The sequence below is a fragment of the Scomber japonicus genome, chromosome 15 (assembly GCF_027409825.1).
Source record: "Scomber japonicus isolate fScoJap1 chromosome 15, fScoJap1.pri, whole genome shotgun sequence".
NCBI lineage: Eukaryota > Metazoa > Chordata > Actinopteri > Scombriformes > Scombridae > Scomber > Scomber japonicus.
Window position 1 is genome coordinate 15918862 of NC_070592.1, and position 21222 is coordinate 15940083.

At 40.9% G+C, this 21222-nt stretch overlaps 1 protein-coding gene across 1 annotated transcript in view; it reads right to left on the reverse strand.

Annotated features, from left to right (window-relative positions):
- Positions 1-1556: 1556 nt before the first annotated feature.
- atxn1a (ataxin 1a) overlaps positions 1557-21222 on the reverse strand; it is a 92209-nt gene continuing 72543 nt past the window's right edge. Inside the window, exons 4-5 of the mRNA XM_053334472.1 lie at positions 8286-10675; positions 1557-5327 (exon numbers count right to left, since the gene is read on the reverse strand). Of these exons, the coding sequence (XP_053190447.1) occupies positions 4722-5327; positions 8286-10151 (2472 nt within the window). The 5' untranslated portion in view covers positions 10152-10675 and the 3' untranslated portion in view covers positions 1557-4721. The remainder of the gene's footprint in view (positions 5328-8285; positions 10676-21222) is intronic.

Sequence of the window (21222 nt, forward strand, 5' to 3'; positions counted from 1 at the left end):
GTTGGTTTTTTTTTTCTTGTTTTTTGTTTTCCTTTTTTTTACAAAAAAAGTGGTCCCCACTAGCAATGAGGTTTTCTTTTTTCTGTGGGTCTCACCGTGAACCGCTGAGGGTCAAGGTTTATGATCTCACAGACAATTATAGGAGAAAATACTCCAATACACACACACACACACATGCATCACACCTAACACACTCACACATGTTTGAACACCGGGTACACATAAGCAAACATACTTCACGCATGACATGTGGTGCAGACACACACACACACACACACACACACACAAACACCACAGAGACATGACAGTCTCAAACACTCACAAATTTAGGAAGGCCGCAAAGGACAAAAGGGAAAGAGAGGTACGGGCAAACTCTCCATTGTTTTTTTTTTTTCTTCTTTCTCATCACAAGCATCCTGACTCACTGACAGACAGTTAAACACACGAGCTGTTAAGGATGAGACACATGAGTAGGACTATGCTACATACACTTGGCACAGTGAAGGGAGGGGAAAAACAAAATGTAAGTATTGCACGTTGCAAGGGGTTAAAAAAAACAAGATTAAATTTGGGATTATCTTAAACAAAATCAAAACATCAAACCCTCAAAAAAATTAGAAACCTTGTGCCGTTCCCTCCCTCTACATTTCAGATTGCTTTGTTTCATTGTCTATTATTAAGCATGCGTTTACACTGACGTATAAATACAATGACCTGTATAAGCTAGTAGTGAAAAGGAGACCAAATATAAAAAGATGATGCTGAAGAGGGGAACAGGCAGTCCAGACCAGCCCTGCTATATCCAGGCCAGGCTGCACTGAAAGGTAGCTAACGGTTGTCAAGGGTTAAACGATTGCTTCGCCTCAGGAAGAGGTTGCACGTGAGGCTGGCTGGCTATGATTGGGTACCTGAAACAAAGTTAACGAGGTCACTACGGGAGACGTGGCAACGAGGCAGACCTGGGTGGAGTCTAAAACACCTGCTGGTTACTTCAGGTGCACGTGATATCACTTTCAAACAACGCACAGCTCACCTGCAGAGTAACAACAGCTTTTTTTGTGACTCTGACCAGCTGGGATAAAGGAGGTTTTGGGGGTTATGTTCAGTTACTGCATATATGAGAAACTTCCCTGAAAAACTAGCAACTGGAGTTGCAACTGCAATTTTTAAAGATTTAGGTTTACGTTAAGGGGATATTGAAGGGAGTTGTTTTCAGGTATATGAGCTAAAAACGTTGAGTGTATGACAAGATTATATTTTCTCTATATTGCGTATAGAAATTTGTTTTGGTTGTAATGCTGAAGAATTAGTATTATTAAATGCTTATTGCAGAGAACATGAGTGGAATGATTCCATGTGTGTGTGTTAGTGTGTGTTCCACTCACACACAAGTAGAGAGCCTGAATATTGTAATACTATTGCTTTCTAAAGTGACCAAAGTAACAACAGCATCACTTGGCTTTGGCTCCATAATTCTATTTTCTTTTTTTTGTGTTCTTAACCTGACGTGAGTTGAGTGGTTGACAGCTTTATTATGTTGACGGGGGGAGGGGGGGTGGGGGTTAGGGTTAGGGTTAGGGGGGGCAGAAAAAGACATGCACGCACATTTACAAAAACGCAACCACGCACAGATTGCAAAACATGTACGTATACATACACATACACACACATACACACACACACACACACACAGATTACTATAACATACTAATGATCATGATGTTTCAATAGGAAAAGGTAGAAATGAAAATGCATTACTGTGGTGGTGTTGATCTGAGAAACCCTGTTTTATTATTTTAAAAAAATAAAGCATTTTCAAATTTCATATGGGGGTCTTCTCATTCACTCACCTACACCATCCGTTTGCACATTTATTCAACCACCTATTCATCCATTCCTCAGCCATCGGAGCACACATCCATCCTGCCATCACCCTGGTAAACTCACCACCACCTGAAACAGCGCTGCCCCACACAATTCAAAATTACTGCTTTATATCATCAGTGGGATGAAATATAACTGATCGGTGTAGACATCTCAACAGATATGCATGTAGGAAGCCATCTTTACTTTCAAAAAGACATGTTTACATGCAGTGTAATCAGATTGCCAAAGGATCATCAGCTAGTAGACACTTCACGCTACACCTCAGAAACCAAGCTCAGAAAAAGAGCAGGACTTTCTTATGTAGGAGAGAGAGAGAGAGAGAGAGAGAGAGAGAGAGAGAGAGAGAGAGAGAGAGAGAGAGAGAGAGAGAGAGAGAGAGAGAGAGAGAGAGAGAGAGAGAGAGAGAGAGAGCCTATGAGGATGTTCAATTAGTCTGACCCAGTCGCTTACAGAGCTCTAAATGTTGGTCCAACCAAGCAAGCACATCTGTTGAGGTAACTGCTACATCTTAGTGAAATAGGGTTTCAGCTGGCTGAACGCACAGGCCGTGTTCAGAACTGAACCCAAGCCCCTACACCCTGGACACCCCGGTTTGAATAGCAGGGAAAGTGGACAAAAAAAGTCAGTATTCACCTTGAGATACACTACAAATCTGTAATTAAATTCAGTAGGCAGGCACGTGTTAAAATTCTGGTTTACAGCTATGCTTGTGTTGGTAAAAAACTTTGAATGTAATTTGACCTGTTCTTCTACAATATGACAGGTGCCTGTTGAGGAACAAAAACCCTGGTCTCCTCCAGTGTGTCACGTGGTCTAGGGCTCGTTTCAGGACAGGGCCGTTAAAACTCATGTCTCCACCTAACTCCTTCTTCCTGATGTGCAAATTGCAAGATTCTCTTAAGTAAAGACTCCAAGTAGAAACACTGGACATTTAGCATCGTCTATATATCAAATGAGTATATCCTTTTTCCTATACACAGTATACACACACTCATACACAAACGCATTCACATACACAAACACACCACAGAGCACTGTACAACTGTACTGTTACCAGTGTGCATAAATCCAATGTCAGTCCACTAGTGTCTTTGCAGTAGGGACAATATGCACCAAAAAAATATAAGCACCTCCTTTCATCAAAATGCTTCTCAACCTATACAGTACATATCATAAGTCATTGTGTTTCAGGGATGGTCTGTACTGTTTTGTGTTTGTGTAAGCATGTGTGTGTGTATGGACAGACACAGACCAGCATCATGCACACTCTAGCATATACACACACACACATTACAAATATTCAACACCCTTCAAACATTCTGTGGCATGAGCTTCTGATCGTTGCTCTCCATCTAGCACAGAACATTGCTGGGATCAAAACACATTCCAATACTTTTCCCTCACATTTGCATGGCTGACCGACTGTACAAACGCACATGCTAAAAACCATCATATTTCTTATTCCTTTTGTCACCGTGAAAAATTTTCTCTAACCATCTACACACTGGAATTTTCTCCAATACCCGTCACATTCATCCCTTTCTTGGTGACCTCATGGCACATCCACTCCCACATTACCAAAACCACATCTTCACTTCTCCTTTCCAAAGTGCTGTTGCTACTTTTTTTTTTTACCCTTGTCAACAAAAAAAAAAAAAAATTAAATCTAAAAACATACAGTACTGCGTAAATAAAGAGACAACAAATATTTATCGGCTGTATGGTGAGTGTGACAGGTGTGTGAAGTGCTTTGAAACATCCTGACCCTCTCAGAACGGACATGCAGATTATCTCGGTTCCTCTCACGCAGCCTTTCTGGATACAAAAATATAAAGTAATTCATCGAAAAACAACGAGGATCGTATGCAGTCTTCCTCTTACTATTTTCTAAAAGTGAAGTTCGCCAACCCAGCGTGTTTGCACTTGTATGTGTTAGGTTAGGGTATCTCACATTAACATTGACCCACCTAGGTTCAATCTAGGACTAAATGACCCCTGATTAAGGTTTTTGACAATCATTAAAAACAACTATCTGGTGAGATAGAAGACAAGGGGTTTAAGAAAAACATATTAAAATGAAATAAAATGCTAAAGATGAAAGTAAAGACTTTTCTCACATCGAACTGAACAGAATAAGTGTTGTTCCCTCTCTTTTGTGTGGCACACTGGCACTACTTGATAACATTACAAATCCAGTCTGGTACATTTACACTAAAGACTTGGAGATTTAGTAAATGGAAAATTGCATGATTTACCAACAAATCCTTCATGCTCAGGATCAGCTGACATTATATCACCCCTGTGGCCCAATGTAAAACCGCAGGCGCTGCCAGAGGTGGTGGGAAAGTCTTTCCATCCAGGCAGCCTCACTCACAGTGCACAGGGAGTGAACTCGCTGTCAGGAAGCCAACTGTGAGCTAATTCAATTCGGAAATTTACATAATGTGTAATGTGCAGCCAGCTGAGTAGAGCCATCAAGCGTTGCTCCTGTGTGCCACACAGCCACCGATAAACATTTAGCACGCTTCACAAATCCCTCACCAAAAGTCTTATCATGAAAACCATCAAAACGGCACTGATTGCTTGTGTGATATCAAATCCATCTATAAAAATGTGTTATAAACTACATGGACTTAATGTAAGGTGATAACATGTAGGGTAAATTTACCTCTACAGTACAGTATTCAAGATAGAAAACAAAAACAGAAAACAAAACTTTAAAACCAAGACAAATGAAACATTAATGTGGGCATTCTTTTTTTTTTTTTTTTGTAGAGTCCTTTTATGTTTTTTCTTTTCCAAATCCCAAGGGTTATTAACAGTCCTGCAAGCCTTCATTTGCCAATATTCGACCTTCCCTCGATGCTGACTTTCACCTCGTGAGGGATGAAGGAAGGTTTGGGCAGGGTCAAAGGTGGCTCCTCCTCTGATTTTTCTACTTTTCGACCTTCAGGGGCTGACCACCTCCTCTTTCTGCCTCCTGATGGCTTACTGGAGCCAGCTTCTGCATTGGTGGCAACCTGACTCTTAGAAACTGACCCTCTTTCCCCAAACATGACATCCCCATTTTCCACATTAGCTCCCCGTACACTCCCATTCCCACTTCCGCCACTCCCCCGTTGGCTGATACCATTCTCCCGCTCCCCATGCCTGGAGCCTCCTCCACTGCAGCTCTGAGGAGTGTCTATGACAGCTCTGGGGGGTTTGAGGTGGCCGTGGCTGGAGGCTGGGACAGAGGCAGGGTTGGTCAGCTCCAGGGGCTGAGTCTTCTTCAGAGATCCATTCTTCAGGTTCTTGAGGGTGAGTGAAATACAAACATCGCCCACAGAAAGCTTGGTGCAAGGCAGCTCCAGGAGCTGGGTGGTCCGGTCTGGACAGCATGAAGACCAGCCTTGGCCAAAGACGAAGAAGGGGTACTCCACCAAGACCTCCACACTCACCTAGAGGAGAGGGAATGAGTGAAATACATCAATACAAAGGCACTTAATGTAACTCATTGATTGTCTTATCTGTTTATGTTTGAAAACCCCTGAAAATGTTGTCTTAAATCCTTAATAATTTCTACAACTATAAATAAATATAAATAAAAGCAACAATACAATTAAAAAGAAAAATTATTAAACACAAAAATTCTGCTAATCTGGAAACATCAATGACCATAAGATTTAAAACAGATTTTATTTTGTGCATGTTACCTTTATTGAACAGTGACAATTAAAAGAGGCAAGAAACATGGAGAGGGGGTATGACATTCAACAAAGATCCCAAACCAGACCCTATCTGGGAACAAAAGCCTGGAGCTGTACAAGTAACCACAAGTCTGTAGACCAGATTGAAGAAAATAGTGACAAGGGCTTTGACAAAGATCTCAGATGTTCTGTTATAATAAAGGTCAAAAAGAAGCACACAGTAGGCGAGGAGTACAACAGCAAGAAATAGTAAATCTTAAATTGACTTTGATCGAATCTTAGAGGGAATCCTGAAGGCCAAGTGGTTTATGACACTGACAGTAAAAGGTAAACTTCCAGATTGAATCTAATCTTTTTTTCTTTCCATGATTGAATATGATTATTCCATTACTCCATGGTCCTAATCAATCCTGAAAATGAGAAGCAATCTTAAAGTTTAAAAAGATTTACAGATGCATTTAGTTTTTGTGAATAACCAATGCTCACTCTAAAGTAGTGCCAAAATTTTAGAGTTGAACCGAGGAGTGATCAAATATAATTTAGATGCATGCATAAAACAGTCTAGACATCAGTCTAGACCATTATTTTAATACAAACATTATTTAATCTAACAGATGTGGTTGTTCCTGACGGTGATTACAAGAGAAACTTTTAAACTTCGATACAGGTTGATGTACAACTGAGAATGAAGAGTTGACCGCTTGCTGGAAACTACAGTGACTTTAATTGTGTCTAAATTTAGCAGAATGAAACATATTTTGGGACACACAGTCCTTAAAATCAGCAAGACAATTATGTAATAACCAGTGATTGGACTGTTTTACAGAGAGGAGCAGCTGGATATTGGTGGCAGTAGAGAAGAAGCACAAGCATTTCCTTGAAAAAAAAGTTTGATATCTTATTTCAAGAAAACAATATCAACCTAAAAAATAAACCTTGTGGTCCATTACACAAAATCAATGAAGAAGTGAAGAGAGGATATTTCCATGAAGTGTTAAGTGCTGTACTTTTAGCACTGATTAGCATCTGCATTATCATTTGTATGTATGACAGAATGAGGAGATGACAGATAAAAGTAGAGAAGTCTTTGAGCAAAAAGGGGCGAGAGAGAAAATAAACCTGTGAAGATAGATGATGAAGTGAAGGAAAATCTGAACGAGAGGAGAGAGAATGAGAAGATGGGAGTGGAGGACGTTGCTGAGATGGAGATGAAAAGGCGAGCTATAAAGGGAGGGTGGGTTGAAGAAGAAGAGGACTGAGGAAGTGAGTGTGAAAGAGAACAATGTCAAGAACGATAGCAGTGTAACATGTATCAAACACCCTCTCAAAGCAAACGTCAGGCAATATTTTCCCTCCTGTATTATATAATTTTTGGCTTCTCAGAGTAAGTCCTTGGAGTGTGGACTCAAAGCCGCTACCACCTCTCTGGAAAAAAAGAAATAAGAGCCACTGAGGGAGTACAAGAGAGAAAGATAAGTCTTTGAAAGATGGTCAGCTTTTGTGGGGTACGGTATCAAAGAGCAGCCGGGGGCTGGAGAGATGGTTAGAGATCTGCTGTGTGGGTGGACGAGTCACTGCATGGACAGATGAAATAGATTATCTAGCTTTAACACACACCCTCAGCGAGGAGTTTGTGTGTATGTGAGTGTGTACAAGTGGGTTTAAAGGAGATGGAGAGAACCAGACACAGAAAACATAAAGTGTAGCATCACATTATCAGTTAAGAGATTACTGTGAGAAAAACACTGATCTTGTTAGAGTATGAAATACATGGAAATATGTATCCTGGGTGTTGAATTAATGCTTGTACAGTATTTTTAACAGTACGGGTTATGGTTAAAATTTAACCCTAATTTTGTACTGGGAGAAACTTAAGTGCATATCAGAAAAAATCTATAGAAACGTATTTTCGTGGTTTCTATAAAACCTGGAAAGTATGTGGCAGTAAAAGTCGTACTGCATCCGTGCATTCATGTTCCTACCTTTATTGAATACTTAATAGAAAACCTGATTAGTAGATTCCGACACTCAACGCTTAGAAGCTCAAAACCAGAACATGTTTTTTACCTGACTGTCATCGTAGTACATTGAACTTAATTAGAGTGAGATTCATGATAATAGAGTCATCTTGTTGAAAGTGATCTTTCCCACTCACAGAGGCAAATTACAACTGGGTTGTTTACCTTGATACTGGATTAAATTTAAGTCTTTGGAGAGGACTAAACATTAATAAAAAGGACTTGGAATGGTTATATACCCTGTCTTGTCAAGAGTGAGATGAAAAGATTAAAACCAAACTCCTATTAAAAGCCAAAATTAGCAGCCAATTAGCTTAACTTACCAAAAAGACTGGAAGCAGGGGGAATCAGCCGGCCAAAGGAGCAAAGATAACTCCTTGCCAAGAAAGTGTCCAGCAGAAAACACTCTTTAAAATTTCTAACTGTCATTTAAACTATTTGTTATTTGCACAGATGGGCTCCACACCAGGAACAGACATTAATAACGGAGCATGCCGGTAGCCAAGTTGTTACTGCACGTGCCGTATATCTGCAACGTCCAGCAAAGGACTATTGTTGCATGTCATCATAACCATTTCTCTCTCCCCTTGTTTCCTATCAGTCTCTTTACTGATAACTGTCCAAAAACAAAATCTTTAAAAAAAAAATACAACAGACTTTATCAAAGGAAGGGAGGAACAATTTCTCTCACCTGTGCACGGTGCTCACCAACAGAGAATTGAACCACAGCAAAATTGGGTGAGGTGTGGCTCCCTTCAATGCGCTCCACTGTGGATGAGTCGATCTTCAGCTCACTGCTGATCTCTGCACTCTGGATGAAGTCCTCAGTCTTCAGGTCCTCCACACGTTTCAGTTCCCCATCGGCCAGCTGGATGATGGAGCCCTTGATGAAATATGGGGGGAGTGCTGGGGGAGCCACCGTACTGGACGGGGGAGGAGGCACAGAAGGGGCGACCAGCCCTGGTGGAGCGGGAACAATGGGGAGATGAAGCTGGGCTTGGACCACTGCACCTGAAGCGGCCTGGTGATACGTGCCGCTGGGAGTTTCCAGAGTTTCTCCTTTGGGGACTGGGGCAGCAATGTATGTGTGTGGGAGTGTGGTAGGAAATGGTGCAGCTTGGGAGGATGATGTCACATGGGAGGTTACAGGTTCCAATGTGGTGACTCCACCTCCGCTAACAGGGATAATGACCTGTTGGGCGCCAGGAATGAGTAAGTGTTGTTGTAGGCTGGTGTGGTAGCTGATTGGCGTATGCTGGCTCCCGCTGCCACCTGCAATATAACCAATGATAGGTGGCTGGGGGTAGATACTGGTGGAAGGCAGCCCCATTGACAATGGCTCTGTAGAGTTGTGGGTGGTCTGGATTACGGTCTGAGGTGACAGTGAACTAACAGCAGCTTTCAGGCTGTCAACACTTAATGGGGGTGGAAAAGTGAAAGAGGAGGTGGTGTTGGAGGAGGAGGGGGTGCGATTGACAGGCTTGCCCAAGATGATTCCACCTTTCTCCAGGTGTGCGGTGGCCGAGGTTGTCAACTTCTCAGGGCTGGCTCTGGGTGGTACCAGCTGGTGGTCCCTGTGGCTGTTAGGCATTAGCATGACAGAGGTTCTCAGCCCTGAGGGATCATGAGTACAGTAGTCGGATGGCAGAACCAGATGGCGGGCCTCATACGCTGATGAGGACAAAGAAGAGGTGGCATCCCGTGATTTGCTCCCAGGTTTAGAGAGGCTGGACTCAGGGGATGCACCATATCGCCGGCCCCTTTCCAGGCCTCCATTGTGAAGCTCTCTGGGTCTGGAGCCACCGTCCTCTTTTCTGGTGTGTCCGTCTGTATATTGCACCACAACTTGGGACATACCATGCCCTAAAGTATGATGGGGGTGCAGTGACGGGGGTGGAAGGTGAGCACCTCCTTGGTGATGAAGCGACGGCACAGTCCGTGGAGAGGTTGACATCTGAACATAGTGAGGGGCAGGGTCTGTAGAAGGCGGTGGCATGGATGTACGCCCAATGGATGCTCGCTGCTGGTCATGTTTGGAGGTCTGCGTAAGAGCAGAGGCTGTCTCTATGTGTGAGGATCTCTGTGTGGCCAGAGATGAGGAGGAGGAGAGGGGGGGTGGTGGAGGAGGAGGTGGAAGCAGATGAGGAGAGACATAGCCTGTGTATGGGGCAGTGTAGGGTGAGGCTATAAACTGCAGATTGGGAGGCAGTTGGGTGTAATGGACAGTTCCTCCAACTGTGGACTGTGACAGGGGGGATGTATACACTGTGGGGAGAGATGAGACTAGCCTTAGTGAGGAAGAGGAGGATAAGGAGTCTGATGTGGAGGAGAGGGATTTATACTGGGGCCCATCAGACTGACTGGAGCTACAGTGCCCACTCATGCTCCTCTCATTCCCACCAGCCACACTAGCCAGCCAGGCCATGTTCTCTGTGCGTTGGCTATCGCTGGCAGGTGGTATAACAGGTGAGCGATTTTCAGATGGTAATGTGCTTGCAGGGATCTCCCTCTTCTTTGGGGGCAGACATTCATTACTGCGTTCCTGGTTGGACTTCATGCTGATTTCGCCTCACGTCCCTCAACAGTACTTGCGTTATCTTTCCTTAATTTTTTTTACTTTTATTGCTTTTTCTTTCTTTCTTGATCCCTCTTTCGTTGACTTTCTATTTCACTTTCGTCTGTCCTTTTCTCGCTATTGATGTTCTGTCCTTTGTCTTATTTGTATTAGCTATGATTCAACCTTCCCAATCTTGTCTCTCTTTCCCTCTCTATCCAGTTCACCCAAGGCCGTTGGTTATCAGGTTTTCTACAATAACAAAGATAATCCAGGCCCTATCAAGCAGGTGAGGAAGGATTAAAGATGGGAATGAAGATATGGAGGGGTGGTTAGAGTGGAGGGGTAGGACGGTCTTTTCGGTCCAGGGGTCTTTAGCGGCTGAAGGGTGTGCTCAGTGTGGTTGGGGAGAGTGTAACGACGTCACACCTGCAGCTGCCGCCAAGGACGACAGGGGGCAGAGTGCGTCGCACTTCATGCGGAATCATTTCCCTGCAAAAGCAAGCCTGCCCACACACAGCACAATCCTGTGAAAGAGAAAAAGGGAGACTATTAGGAAAAGATGTGGTTCTTAAACAGATGAGCAGGTAAATACATACAAATTAGAATAATTTTTGTTAGACATTTTTATGTTTGCAGTTTGGTCTGACTTGAACTGCAAACATTATAACTTTAAAAACCTAAAAACCTAAATGTATACCTTCTAAATCTGCATAAGTTGCCTATGTCATCGGCTAAGTTTTTTTAATGAAAATTAAACTGACAAACTACAAGTAACCCAATACAATGAATCACACAGTAAATATCTCTGGTCAATGTTATAGTGCCACAAGTGAGCACTACTGTTATATACAGAGGATTTGTCAACACTGTTTCAGAAACAATACAACCAACTAACATGCATAAAGGTAAACGTGAGTCAGTCTATAAAAACCCATGCACACCTACATAACTCACTAAACAAACAGACTAAGACTTAAAATAGAGCCAAACATAGAGGTGACCGCAGTCTAAGAACAAAGTGAGAATTTGACTGATGAAACCACAGCAAAAAGTCTTTGGAGTTTTTGGAAAATATATATATATAAATTCAGTTATTGAACGCAGGTTGCTATAAAGCAAATAGATTTTCTGGCATAAAGTTCTTTTTAATGTAAATCTAACTTTGAATTTTGATGGTAGGAGTAGTTGATTTAATATCATGAATACAAACTTTTCAAACACTGCCCTTTGTTTTTTTCACAAATCGCACCTTGTATAAACCAGACATCATTTTATGCATCAAAATATAGCCTACATCATGTTTTGCAAACAGGTGCAAACTCAATTCTGGGATTGGAAGATAGAGAACACCACATGGTTCCTGCAAACAGAGGACATGAAAATAAAAAAGACAAGGCCTTCTGTAGGGCTGTAATGATGTGGCGCACCAAAACAAATTTAGAGCCGTGACAAAAGGAATCCAAGAAAAGAAACTGTTTATTGCCATGAAGGTTGAAAAACAGACCACGAAATAAAGAAGGCCATGGAATAACATAAGGACACTTTGCAACAAGAAATTGAGCTGAGACACAATCTCTATCAGTGTTTGAAAGGAACTAGAATGTTCTGAGGGATGAAAAAGAGGCCACAAGCTAACAAAAGAGCATGTGGTTAACATGCTCCAAGATTCTGGAGATGGGGTAAGTCATTTAGCATAATGCTTCAAATGTTGTTATAATACAACAATTCAATCACAACTGGTGTCAGTTTATATTAAATAGGCCAATGATAAAGATGAATTCAGGCCAAACAATAGGCAATGTCAAAATAAGTGCATATAATGATATATATTAGGGACAGTCATAAAATCGTAAAAAGAAATTGTAGTCAGGTGGAAATATCTGTGGCCTATAATATACATATGTCCTGTGTTTTTAGAGTGGTTATGAGATTATTGACAACAATGTAAAAGTAGAACCCCTGATAATAATAATAATAATAATAATATATATATATATATATATATATATATATATATATATATATATACTCAGTAAAGTAAGAGTGAGTGTGTGTGTGCCATCTGTTAGAGAGGACCCCCTGCTGCAAAAGATGGAAAGCTTGGTGTGAATCTCATAAATAATGTAAAAGCATTTCAAGCACATGCACCCCACCCTTCACTCCTCCCACACACACACACACACACACACACACACACACACACACACACACTCACTGACACCTGGGCATATTCAATTATGCTGACACATGTTCTTTTCCTGACACACAGCACAAGTTCACACACAAACATCCACACGCACGCTCTTTCACCAACTAGTGCACAAAAGCACACACACCGACACATGTTCTTGTCCAACCGAGAGACTTCCATTCCAACATTTGCACACTTGTGAGCAGAGTATCAGTTGACTAACACACTACAAACTTGCAGTAAGCATGCATAGTAAGGAGAACTGTTGTTACAGCAAAAACACACTGACTGCAATACAAGCTTTGCCAGTTAACTTAGTCAGTTAAGTGTCTACATTGTGCGTTCACATTATCATCAGCTGACTGTGTGTAATGCTACTGTGGAAGTTGCACAACTACATAAGCATGGGCACTACTGTAATAATTAAACAAGCAAAATAATAACCTAATTTAATGTTTGAGCCAAAAGGAAAATTGTGAATAATTTACTTTTGTCAAATAAATAAATGAATAAGCAATGAAGTAGTTTGACAAAATAACAAAAAGGGACGAATAAACCTTTAAAATAGTCTGAGGATCAGAACGGGATAAAAGCAGGCCACAGCCACATTAAAGCAGCTGATCTGGTAACATCACTGAATAAAACAATTGTTTCTAACACAGCTCACATTAGACCCATGGACACTGCCTCAGTGTTAAATCTATCTGATCTCAGAAGCTGTCAAACCACAAACAAAATTAATCTTTCAACCAGAATGACTGGATCAACACTTATGAGGCTCCCTAAGGTTTATTTGGTAATTCCTGTGTGCAAATGAGTGTATATATATATATTACACTGAATGTGTGTGTGTGTGTGTGTGTGTGTAGGGACCAGGGACATCTTGCATCTTAAGTAGATTGCTGTGATTTAACAAATGCCGCAGTGCTACTACAATGCAACTGCAGAGACAGGCGTAGGAGTAAAGACACATGCGAATTCACATGCACATACAGTACAAGAATGTGCACAAACACACACATATTGTACAGCCTTTGTTTCATGGTAGTGAGTGCACATTTGCTCAAGCACACACCACCTGTTCAATCAAGCAAGCATGACTCAGAGGTGTGTCGAGAGGTGCTGTTGATGGGTGAGCTTTTAGCATTGAAATACACTCTTTTTCTTCACTCTACTTCCACTCAGCTGTCCTGCCTCAGCCTGCCCACCTCTCCTACTTCATAACTCCATTCTCAATTATCATTCTTCCAACTAATGGTTTTATGTTCTTATGCTTCTGTCTCTTCTTCTCTCTTGGCATCAATCTCAGCATTAATCTTCTTCTTCTGTCTTCACTGTACCACACCTCATTCCCTGTACTGTTCATGCAGTGTCATAAAATACAGGTATGGGGAGATTATGAAACAAAGAAGCCAAACTATACTGCTTACATTCAACAAGCTCTTGCCCAAATTAAAACTTTGAGATAAGAGGAACATTATGTATCTGAGAGCTCTCAGATCAGAGAAATTTCATATCAGCTGTCACATCAAACACTGACAGTGTCTGTACATCCAGCCACAGATCTGTTCGTGCTGCTGTCTATGAGAGCTTTTATCTTCAGAGAAAGGCAAGTCATTTCTGACAGTTCACTCTGCTAGCATGTGAGAAAAGTCTGAGAATTCCAGGAGAAATATTATATGCATTGTGTATTGCATATATTGTGCTGCTTTTACGTTAGAGTGGTATGGTGCTGAAGCTGCTAAGCGACTTATGCTTGGAATAACTGTGTGCACTAAAGCAAAGCAATATATCACAGTAAGTTTGCTGTTACAATAGAAGGGGTATAAACTGCTATTTCAAGAACAGTGGTTTATCATCTTGCATGACTGTTTTACAAAATGGGAAAATTGTACAGTATGGAAGCATAGGAACAGATTTTAGGCATTTTGGGGCAGCAGGCAAGGCAGTAAACACCACCTTGACATATTATCACCTTATAAAGTTGACATGTCCAATTTGTTAGCACTAGTTGATTTTGTCCACATTTGGCACACATTGAGCAATATCAGCATTCATTTGGAGTTGTATTTCTGGCCACTTGCTGAATCAAGGTCCAATATTGACTCACATTTTAATCCCTAGTTTGCTTTCCATCAACTCAAGGGGGAAATATCTGGCTCTTTAGCTGCTTAATGCTCCTATTTCTGCACCAGTTAGTGTCCAACTTTATCTGTCTGCAGTTTAGTCCTGGACTGGGAGTGTGCCGTGTGTTTTTAGAGTTATGAAAACCGTTCCCTATTTCATCTGCAAACGACACTGGGTAGAGTGAACCAAAATAGTTAAGTTACAGACCATTTAAATCAACAATTGAGCTGAAAGATGTTAAAAAAAACTCTGTAGAGCTGAGGGGAACTGCAGAGTCGATAATTCTCAGTGGTCTTGTTCCTACCAGCGACCCTTTAATCACTACACATTTTATCTATTTTTAATATGAAAATATTGATGAGAGTAGCTTTCACTAAAATACTACCAGAACTAAGGGGGACGACACATGTACAGACAAATACACAAGCAATATTCCCATGGAAAACCCCAAATTTTCATGCTTAAGTCCTTTCTTCCTTTATCTTGTGGTGTTAGTGAGAGATTAAGATAAGATAGAGGAAGAAGAAAAAAAGACTGTGTTGAAACTGGGTAAGTAGGAGAAGAAAGAATGAATGTCTCTGCCAGCATGCAGGGTGGGAAATTTTGGTATTTTGAACAAATAAGCACACAAAAAAACCCCAGTATAACTACAGCAACAATTAATGGAGGAAGAGACCCGAGAAGGATTGACGGAAGGATTTGAAGAACAGGGGTATGAGGGTGTGGAAAGGCTGGGAAACATGGAGGGAAAGAGAGAAAAAGAGAGCAGGCTCAACTGACCTACATTGCAAAAAGAGAGAGTATTGCTTCACTGAAACTAACACTCAGACACACATTCACTGAAAAGCTATGTCACCTGAATCTTGCTGAGTTTGCACCGTCTGTGTGTGTGTATGTGTTTGCGTGTGTGTGTGTGTGTGTTTGTGTGTTAATGTGTGTGTGGATATCAGATTACCTGTAACCCAAGCTGTCTGTCCTCCATGTGCTTTAGTCTCTCATACACACACACATTCACAAATACAATGATCTATCTTACCTAAGTCTGTGCATGTGTGCTCTGGTGAAAAAACGTGTGTGTGTGTGTGTGTGTGTGTGTGTGTGTGTGTGTGGTTGTATGAGTAAGAAACAGAGACAGAGTTAGTAACTTGAACCATTCACTCATGCACTATACTATTGTCCTTCTACGGTCAAAACAGTGTAGGTGTGTATATGTCACCCTCTTTCTCCTTCACAGTAAAACTCAGTAACACAGTAACACACACACACACACACACACACACACACACACACTATATCCAAAATCTGTATGCAGAACCAGACAAAAGCCTTCAAACATATGGATACTAATGTTTGTGATTCAAACCAGGGAAACAGATTTAAACAAATATTTCATGTGTCAATCAATAATTATGTAAAAAGAATGTCATGTTGAAAGTCACATATTATAGTAATATACAAATTGCCACAGTCTTTAATGTATTTCACACACATGACATCTACTATATCATTTATAATTGATTTAAACAGTGATTTAAGTGGTTTGTGTTTATGTTGCCAGTGTTGCAGTTTTATGGCCACAAAGAACCATGGACATTGATTACAATGTTGTACCATTTTACATTTAAAGGCACAGACAATGTGTTTTACAGTTGTCCATCTCAAAGTAATTGATATCCTTACAGACTGAACAGCCAATATATTGAATGCAAGAAAGTCTAAAAGGTACCTCTTGTGTGCAAAGTTATACGTTAATTTAGATTTTATTCCTGTGTCATGCATAACATTTGGCCCATCCCAAATGTTTAACATTACAAGTCACCACTATTTTACAAAACACACATCTTCCAGTATCACATATAAAAAGAATGTTGAAAGAGGAAAAGAAACAGAAACAAAACCCCTAAATGAAATGTTCACATAAAGAACTCTTACATACCTACTGATTATCGTGCTAAAGAGCTTTTTTCCTTTTTCCCAGATAACTGGTACAATTATATGTTACATATATGTGAACAGCCAATTCTTTGTGCAGCATCCATATTCACAAAATCAATATCTATTTTTATCTTACACAAAGGATTATGTTCACAATATAAAGGACAGCAGAAAACAAAATGGAGCTCATTTTCTATATCATTTAGACAGCACATTGGACAAAACAGCTTTTCTTCTCCTGGATATACAACATCATTCTCTGAAATATGCAGTTTTGTCCATATATTGTCAGCCCACTGCCATTTGGCCTTGGCAAACACTGATTCTCTAAACAAACCAAATTGGAACTTTTCAAAAAGAAGCCTCACCAAACCCAGAGTTGCAGAACAATGTGCACATATCTTTAGACCAAAAACCAATCATTTGTTTATCCCAGATAAATATTTGTCTTGTCAACCTACTTTTTTCCATATCAAGTAACCAATTTCATAACTGATCTTCCAATGAGCCTCTTAATTTCCATCCCATGTCCCCAACTATAGCCAACTTTGGTGCATATCTGTGCACATCCAGAAAATATCCCATAGCGCCGTTTTTCACTGATTCACACATAGAGATATCTCTAAGATCCCTAACCTCAGCAGTATAATCAAGCACAATACACACAAGCTTGAAACAGTCTAGACTACGTTTGAAAACTCAATTACTTCAAATTTTTATTTTTTACAAATGATTCCTACCAGAGCTCTACAGTACCTGCTGATTCAGCATGAACCTTAACCTTACCTTTTGTGCAATTCACATCTTCATCAATAAAGAAACTGAGATACTTGTATGAGTCTGCATTATGTGATCAAACTTTAACTAATAAGTACTTTGGGTAAATGAAAGTTTTCTGAAGTGAATTATTTCAGTTTTCTTTGTCAATAAACAGTCTCCATTTTGTAATGCCATTTGTTAGTGTAGGAGAGTATGTGCAACATTTTTTCTTTGGATGGAGATAATAAAACTATGTCATCTGTATACAGAAGAATACTTCTTGATACTGCTACTACCATTTCTCACTCAATCTTACACACACTGTGCTGCAGAGAGATTTAGAACACTGTCAAATTTTCCATTCACTCCATACTAGTTATTTCTATTTGTTATAATTGTAGACAATACAAAGATATTATTGAGACATAACTTTGACTTATGAAACCCATTTTGCTCGTCCACAAGGACTCATTCTCTCTCCAGATACAACATGAGCCTCTGATTAAGTATGGTGGAGTACAGCTTGTAAACTGTGCCCATTAGGCTGATCCCTCTGTAATTTAATGGCACCCTTGGGTCCTCACTCTGGGATTCTGGTATTTGAAGTTTGTCAGCACTAAATGTGTGCAATGTTCTTCAACTCGGTGACATAAGTGCATACATGTACAGAACTGATTGTGTCTGCGCCAAAGGCCTCTATATATATTTGTAAGGAATGTTAGATGACATTATCATATGACATGTATAGTTTTGAATGATGCACATACAAAACTATAGACTGACCAATACTAGATCTTTGAGGCCAAAACAGATTTGATGTTAAAAAATCCAATAACAATATATCTGCCAATAGTAATTTCACATAAAACACAAAACATAACATATTACACAACATATGATATAGACATCATAGATTTGTTAATGTTTTATTTGTGACATACTAAATAGGACGTTTTACATCTAATAAATAAATATGTCAATGGTGGTGGAAAAACTATGCAATGGTGACGTTGTTTCTAAATGATCTCAAACCTAATGTGGTCTTTTTGTATTGCAATTTCTTGTTACTTATCTTCCAACATATACAGTACCAGTCAAAAGGAATGGGAAAGTGTGTCCAAACTTTTGACTGGTACTGTATACTGATACCAACATATCTCCAATAAACTAATATCAGCTGATTATTAGTCTAGCTCTAATACAAACTATGTACAATGTTGAAATATTTGCAACATTGACAAGTTCCCATGTAGTAAGTGCAACATTAATGTTAATGTTTAAATTCATTTTGATGTGATCAACTCAGCAGCATTCAGCTGTAGTTTTCAGCAGCAAAGCTATATGCAAGCATGTCATAAACAAAAAAATATACTTCCCTTTAAAAACAATTTTTGCATTTCTACTCAGGATGTTAAGAGAAGCCAATGCATTGCATTATATGCTACAGTGTGTCAAGATTCACCAGTGACAATAAACATCGGAAATGGTTGTGTCAAAGGATGTTGTTGTCATGAGGCTCAAAATTTTTAGCAACCCTTACGATCACTGGCTGTCAAAACGATAAGCTGAGTATGTTAGAGTGAAATACCACAACATGGAAACCACAGAGGACAGGAAATTACAGAATGTGTTGTCTCGTGTCTTGTGTTTCTTGTCTGTGTTTTTGTCAAGTCTTTGAATGTTTGCTTATTGGGAATATAAATAATAGTTCCTGATAAAGAAACAGTAACTTCATGTTCTTTTGTTAATTAACGTTCCAACATGTCACTATTTTATTTGCATTAAAATACCTGCTGTAGTAAACAAAAACTGATGTGTACAGACTGCATATGTCTATTGCATTTGGGTCTGTGTCTGTGTCTGTGTGCGTGATTGCCCAGTCATAATCATAATCATGATCAAAGGGATAAGTCCAACGTGATGTGTTATCTCACTGCTAAATATAGTCCAACTGGAAAGTACAGTGTTGCTGCAGGCTTATACTTCTCAGTCGCTCTTTCTACTTCTCTATTTCTTCCTCTATGTCTCTCTGTAGCTTTTTGTCTGTGTAGTTATTCATTAGTGTGTGTGTTTGCATATGTACATGTGTGTGGGCATTAAAGAGAGCCTTGCCAGACTGGGAACTCTGACAAGGCTGCCACTTTATTCACTGTCACTCTCCTCAAGTGATTACACACGAACAACAACAAACACACGCACACACACACACACACACACACACACATATATAAGAGCATGGTCAGATAGTGTGAGAGTAATGGAGGATCTGCCATTGACAGATGGAGGCGCAGTTAGAGAAGCAAGGGAAGAGAAGAAGGAGGGGTGATGGAAGAAAAAGAGAAGCGAGAGAGAGAGCGAGAGAGGGAGAGAGTGGTTAAGAGTTACACAAACAAAGAGAGACAGAGATGGAGAGAAACAAATGACTGTGAGAAAAAGAGAGAGTCTCTTTCAGAAAACAAACACTTAGGCAGCCTTGCATGACTTGCACTTTCTCACCTCTCAGCAACCCTGAGGTTTGGTGGGTGGTTAGAGAGGGTGGGGGGCTGGGGAGGGAGGTAGACAGGGACAGAGAGCCTGAGAGGGGGAAGAGAGGAGAAGAGAAGAGAGGAGTCGAGAGGTGAAAAGAGAAAAAAAGAGAGGAGAAGAGAAGAGAAGAGAAGAGAAGAGAAGCGAAGAGAAGAGAAGAGAAGAGAAGAGAAGAGAAGAGAAGAGAAGAGAAGAGAAGAGAAGAGAAGAGAGAAAAAAGAGACGAGAAGAGAAGAAAAGAGAAGAGAAGAGAGAGAAAAAAGAGAAGAGAAGAGAAGCAGGGAGGGGAAACACTTCCATTACGACGACCGAATGGGATAAACGAGCAGCGACGATTGTAGGAAAAACTAGGGCAGACGCAGTACGCACTTACAAATGACATACTGTGATACAACAAGACAAGCGTTTGGGACCCACGCACACACATGCTGACTTTTCTCCCACACACACTTCATTCAGAGCGAGTGCAAAACTGTGTGAAGTGTACTTACCAGGGTAGCAGGAGTAGCCCACTTCTGCAGCATGCTCTCTCTCCCCCTCTCATTCCTTCCTTTCCTCTCTTTCCTCCTCTCTTCTCCTGCTCTGCTGTGTCCCTTGTAAAGCACCCTGAGTCTTTCTCTGTCTCTCCCTCTCCCTCTTAGGCGGAAAATCCCAAGTCAGTGTAGTTGTGCTACAAACCGCTCTCGGCCTTTTTCACCTCGAAAACCCACACTGTCGACACACATAAACACACACACATGCGCGCACACACACATACACACACACCACACACTCACACACTGTCCAGACCAGCAGTCCTCTCCTAAATCTTGACAGCGAGGCAGGAAGCTCCCTCACTACCGCTGACACACAGGTGATCACACACACACACACACACACACACAATTGGTAGCACACACTTGCACACGCCCACAGGGAGGGAGTCCCGCATGCATAGCTCCAACGTGTATTATGCAAGGGGCTGAATGAAAGCCAGAGCTCTCACACTGTCTGCACTACACACACACACACACACACACACACACACACACACACACACACACACACACACATCCCCGCACACACACACACACACACACACACACACACACACACACAGGGCCCCTCCCACGGTTCGCTCGGCCAACTTCATCAGGTATTCATTCAAAAAACACACACACGCCAGCTGGCTGCACGCCCAGAGACCGCTTACAAGCTGAGAAAGAGGGAGAAAGAGAGAGAGAGAGAGAGAGAGAGAGAGAGAGAGGGTGGGGGGGGGGGTGCTACAGTGAGAAGGGCAGAGAGGGGGAGTGTGGGAGAGATAAAGAGGGAGGGAGGGAGAGTGAGCAGTAGAGATTACAGGGACAGAAACAGAGAGAGTACGTGAAAGAGGGACACATGGAAAACTCATGTACTCACACACACACACACACACACGCACACAAAGTCATACTTGTATCTAGGGCTGCAACTGTGATTCTTATGTTGTTTTTTCTCAAGCTTTTAATTAATCATGACCTTGCTAAAATGTCAGGAAATACTGAAGAGTGGGAA